At 39.1% G+C, this 6,000-nt stretch overlaps 1 protein-coding gene across 1 annotated transcript in view; it reads left to right on the top strand.

Annotated features, from left to right (window-relative positions):
- TPH2 (tryptophan hydroxylase 2) overlaps nt 1-5,132 on the top strand; it is a 61,819-nt gene extending 56,687 nt beyond the window's left edge. Inside the window, exons 9-12 of the mRNA XM_083574578.1 lie at nt 715-810; nt 3,035-3,168; nt 3,281-3,846; nt 4,093-5,132. Of these exons, the coding sequence (XP_083430704.1) occupies nt 715-810; nt 3,035-3,168; nt 3,281-3,455 (405 nt within the window). The 3' untranslated portion in view covers nt 3,456-3,846; nt 4,093-5,132. The remainder of the gene's footprint in view (nt 1-714; nt 811-3,034; nt 3,169-3,280; nt 3,847-4,092) is intronic.
- The last annotated feature ends 868 nt before the right edge of the window (nt 5,133-6,000 follow it).

Consider the following 6,000-nt stretch of genomic DNA (forward strand, 5'->3'; position numbering starts at 1 on the left):
GGATGTGAACCTGGGACTCCTCAGCTAAACTTCAGCATTGTAGCCAGCCACTACTCGACCATTTGCAGCTTCCTAGTCTATGACTGTCAGTTGATTCTAATAACTGTGTATTACACCATGCACTGCTGCTGTATGCATTAATATTATTTGGATGTGTGTGTGCATTAATACTATATATATATATATCAATACAGCTGCCTACATCAATACATCAATACAGCTGCCTACATTTTGGATTCTTTCTTGGTATCATTTCATGATATGCCTGCATTTCAAAACTGTATATAAGTGCATGTATATGTATATATAACCTGTGCCTTTTTTGTTGATTTTGTGTGTATGTGGGCGAAGATGGTTTGGAATAATTTAACATATTCAAGCAAACACTTCATACTTACTGGCTGCTACAAAGGTGCACGTGTGCTGCCTCAACCATAGGTGCTTCCTTCCATGAATCATGCTGATTCTAATGGCAACACTTCTTAAACAGATTTAGGACTGAGCCGGAGGAAATAAATCAGAGCGTCCCTGATTTTGCCCTTTGTGGGAAAATTACATTTAAAGTACTGAAATGTGTATGTCCTTGATTGAACTTATTTAAAAAACATGAAATTCTGAAGTAGTGGTGTACGCAAGCGAAAGCCCTGATGACATGCTTTCTTTGAACTTGTGCACACATCCGGACTCAGGGGCATCTGTTTCTCTTTCTTACAGTGCTATTTTTTCACTATTGAATTTGGTCTTTGTAAGCAAGACGGGCAACTCCGGGCTTACGGAGCAGGGCTTCTATCTTCCATTGGAGAACTCAAGGTAGGAATGTAAACAATAAATATACATAAGCCTGCATTATTTATGGCTAGTAACCAGCTCTCTGCTGCATAAAGATACACATTTCTTGTATAATTCGAGGCTGATTGTATTTACCTATTTCTAAACGGCCCTGGTAACCGTTAGTACATGTGTTTTGGAGTGCTTGAAAAATGCATTTCAAAAAGGTGCCCAATTCCAAATAAAGCATGCATTCCTTTTCCACAAGTGCATGGATTTGAAAGAAACAGAGTGGCAAAATGCAGATGGGGCAGTGAAGTCCTAACCTCCAAGCAAAGCCATTGGAGAGTGTTGGAATGAGGCAGAAATACCTCTCTTCCAGGCTCTACCAGAAGCAGGGTTCTGCCAACATGTGGGCTTTTGCCAAAAGCACATTGAAATGATACTGGTAAAAGACATAAACTTGAGGCCGGGGATCTATTTTGGGGGCTCTTGATCTTTAAAAACTCCTTCCATTTGTGTAAACAATCTATAACATTACATCGGTCTAAATTTTATTTCAAAATAATTCTATTGGTGTTGTAAAACATTTCTGGCAATCTGAAAACACGCCATCCAAAAATGCCTGTTGCCATAGGCAACCTTCCAATATTTAAGTGTGTTTTTTCCAGAAGGTTTATTTTCTCAAGCAGAATTAAAAAAAACCCCACAATTAAGAAACCCACAGTGTAGTGAGGCTAGCAACTTGCAGCGTGGTTTAACAATCAATCTCTCTTCACATGTAACTCTGAGAGTTGTAGCTCTGTGAGGGGTATTGGGAATACCCTCTAAGTGTCCCGATTTTTCAGGGACAGTCCCGGAATTACAAAAATCGTTCCAGTTTCGGATTTGATCCTGGAACGTCTCTCTTCCTCCTGCCAGTGCTGCTGCTATTTTTACCAATATATTCATTTCAACGCACACTTTCTGCTAATATAAGCATTTTAATAAACATTATCGGTTGGAGAACTGCATTGCAAAAACTGGGTATGTGTGAATTGTAAATGGATAGCTGTGTTGTTTGCATATTGTTTTAGAAAGTGTGAATTTAATAGATTCACCTTTAAATTAGAACTGAGTTGAATTTCTATCCCATCTGCATCTCCACATGTTTTGAACAACACGTCTGGAGAGGAACAAGTGTGGGAATGTCTGATTTAAAGTGTGCCTGCCTTTGATATTGAACACTTAAAAACATATATATACATGCAACCCCTGATCTGCATAGGGGTTGTGTTCCAGATCATTTCGCATGATGGCAGAGAATGTATAAGCCCGTTATGCCCCGCTTTTGGCTAGCTTACAGTTTATCGTATTGTCTGAACCAATGAAAGTTATTGTGCTTTGTTTCAAACAAGCCAATTTCAAACCATAGTTTCCAAATCTGGCCTCTTTAAAGTCATCATAGTTAAATGTCAGACACTATTCTGGCCCTGCTCACTGTGGTGAAGCCACACAGAGGAGCATCTGGGATCAGACTGTGGAGACCCTGAAAGAGGCTGGGCCTGTTCATGCTCTGCTAAACTATAGTTTAATATGGTGTCCAAACACAGCAAATTCATTTCTCTTTCTTATCATAAGGATGCTGTTCAATTGCTCTTTTGGAAATACATGCATGTCTTCCTTTGCTTCCTCTTATCACTATAATCTATCTATCTGTTTGCCTAGTCCTTCCCTAGCAGTATTTGTGTGAAAGGGTAATGATGTCTTCTATCAACATACAATTTTAAAAAAATTATCAACTGTTCACCATATATCTATTTCACTTGTAGACCAAAATGCATTTTCAAGATACGATATTGACTGTCACACAAATGGCATAAGTTGTGTGAATAACATCGTAAGATTAAATTTTACTTGTAAAATGGGCAAACGTTTATTGCCTGGAGAAGCTGGTAATTTGCGCTACCCCAGTAATTCTGCTTGGAATATTTATTGATAACTGTCTCTTCAAGGTTGATGATTTAAGCCGCTTATGCATATGGGGCAGAGATAGCTCTTAGTTGTTTTCGATTATGTCATCATTTGGGGGAAAGGCTCTTACAGCAACTAACAATTTTTTGAATAAAAATTGATTCATCCTATTGATGATTAAAGACCACTCTACATAAAATGGGTGAGACTAGCAACTGTGTTTGAGAGCATACTATGCTATAAAAGCTGGGTGTACAGAAACACTTGAGCATTCTGTAATATAATTTAACAGATGATGTCGTGTGTTTTGCAGCACGCTCTGTCTGATAAAGCCAATGTGAAAACATTTGATCCAAAGACAACCTGCTTGCAAGAATGCCTTATCACGACTTTCCAGGAAGCTTACTTTGTCTCTGAAAGTTTTGAAGAAGCCAAAGAAAAAATGAGGCAAGTTCTCTCACTTGACCCTTAAAAACAACCCCCAAATCTAATTTTCTCTTATCTGAAGGCACAGAAATAGGAGTTAATTTTCTTTCTTTTCTTTTTTAAAAACTTTCAGGGACTTTGCAAAATCAATCAACCGTCCCTTTTCAGTATATTTCAACCCATACACCCAAAGCATTGAAATTCTGAAAGACACCAGAAGTATTGAAAACGTTGTCCAGGATCTTCGGAGTGACCTGAACACAGTGTGTGACGCTTTAAGCAAAATGAACAGATACTTGGGGATATGAGTTATCCAGTGTTGTGGGATTTGGAGTGTAGCTACCTTAACACCATTATACGATGCGATGTCTGTTCCTTCTCTGTTGCATGACTGTTACACTTCCTTAGTGTGTGATATTATCCGACTGTAGCTTCAGATACGCCAGTGCTAACACGCAGATCCGCAAGGAAGTGGAACATGTATCCTTTGCTTATTTGTTTAAATGTTTAGCTTGCCACGCAGCTTTTAAAAAGCTCCCAGGGCAGCTTACAAGCACATAAAATGAATACACTTCAATAAAAAGCAAATACGTCAATAAAAATGCACATATTAAAGACAAAAAAAGCATCCATCATCATCATCATCAAGCAATAGCAGCTGTAAACAAAATTACAATAAGAACTGCATTTTAAAAAAAGGTAGCCGTGTTGGTCTGCCATAGTCAAAACAAAAAAAAATTTTTTCTTTCCAGTAGCACCTTAAAGACCAACTAAGTTAGTTCTTGGTATGAGCTTTCGTGTGCATGCACACTTCGTCAGATACACAGTATATCGTCAGTGTATCTGACGAAGTGTGCATGCACACGAAAGCTCATACCAAGAACTAACTTAGTTGGTCTTTAAGGTGCTACTGGAAAGAAATTTTTTTTTTTATTTTAAAAAAAGTTTATGTTCTCTGATACTAAATGGTTCTCACTAGCCTAGCAGACAGATCTGATGACTTCAGTTGAGGGGATTGTACCATAAATGTGACACCACAGCAAAAAAGGCACTGTCGCTTGTACCAGCCACCTTGATCTCAGGCAATGCTGGCCCAAGCATGCCTCAAAATGGCACTCCGCTTCCCACCAGCGAGGAAGGGACGAGTGAAGATCAGGAACAGGGGGCAAAGGAGAGAAAGATTGACACTGGGATCTGCTGCCTTTGTGGATCTGCCGCCTGAGATGATCACCTCCCCTAGCCTCATGGGTGGGCCGGCCCTGTACTTAAAGCAGGGCCAGAATGGGGAAGTTCATGCAGAGAGTACCTGGGAATCAACCTATTTAAAGATCTAAAAGTTTAGTCCAACACTTTAAATTGTGTCCTGAAACAAACTGGGAGTTAGTGTGATTCTTTCCACATAGGCATAATGTGCCACCTAGCGATCCAAAACCTTGACAAGGAGAAGCACGGTGGGGGACATTGGGAGATGCACTACAGCACCCAGCGCTCTGCCACCTTCTGAACCAGTTGATGTTTCTGGAAAGTTCTTAAAGGTAGCGCCATGCACAGTACATTACAACAGTTCCAGTTTTGAGGTTATCAAGGAATCCATGGCCACGTCACTCTCCTCTAGAACTGGTTGCACAGATGAAGCTGCTGAAAGGAACTTGGGTCTCTGGGAGCACAATAAGGTCCAGGAGACTGTCTAAGAATATACTTCCTTGATATAAGCCTGCAAAGCCCTGATATAGCCAGAAGTTCAGACGTGTTTATGAGCTGGTTTACACACGTTCGCTCATTCATCACTTTGCTACTTCAGCTTTGAGTGTTGATTTGCATGTCTGACCCAAATGAACACCTCATCATGAGCTCAACCACAATGCTTTACAGTGCAGCCCTCACTTTCAGCCGTGGGTCATTGAGTGTTGAGTAATAAAGTGATGTACAGAGATATGCGAGGCCACCCTTAACACCATGCATAAATGTGGTATTGAAAAACCTGACTTGGAATTGATTTTGTTTTCTTTATGACGTGGTGATTGTTTTTTGTTTTAAAGGAAAATGTAACAAATGGCTCCTCTTTTTTGTTAGCAAAGCACATTCCCCTCTTCCCTCACATTTTCACAACCACTGGGTTCCCACCAGAACTTGAGCAGCAAAGAACTGCAATCTTTTTTGTTTTCCATGTTCAGTGGAGACATATTTCTTGCTTGGCTGGTGATGACTGTTTCTGTCCCTGCGCCTTTAGATTCAACTGTGGTTTATGTGACATGGTGAAGAACATAATATGGCTCTGTTAAATGGCCTTTGGGGTATAATATACATAATGGACAGTTATTTCCAAACATTGAAGCACCTTTTCATTTTGTGTGTGTAGCCCTGTTCCACTTGCATATCATACAGAAATCCCTAATTTATAGATCCCACCAAATAGTAAAAAGATGCACAACATCATTCTTCATATATTTTTCTTGAAAGATGGCACATAAGAAATTAAAGACTGCAATCTTTTGAACTCAGCAAGCTTGCTTCAGAGTAAATATGTAGTTATCTCTGTAATTCTTAACTAATTGTTATATGAAAAGAATTATTACAATGCATCAATCGATAGTAGTAACGCCTTAGTAGGATGTTTAATCAGGCACAATTTTTCTCAACTAAATAGGAGATATCTAGTTGCTAGTTTGAAAATTCTTCTTAAATCATAGCCTAAATCAAGAGATATAATTTATGATAACTCTGTGTGTCCATGTGTATGATTAGCTATAAAGAAAGCACTGTCTTTCACAGGGGGCAGCTATGACTACAAACAGTTTTTTTTTAAAAAAAATAAGGAAATCTTAATTTGTAATTGAATGTGACAAATTAATC

The sequence above is a fragment of the Podarcis filfolensis genome (assembly GCF_964270895.1).
Source record: "Podarcis filfolensis genome assembly, chromosome: 10".
Classification (NCBI taxonomy): Eukaryota; Metazoa; Chordata; class Lepidosauria; order Squamata; family Lacertidae; genus Podarcis; species Podarcis filfolensis.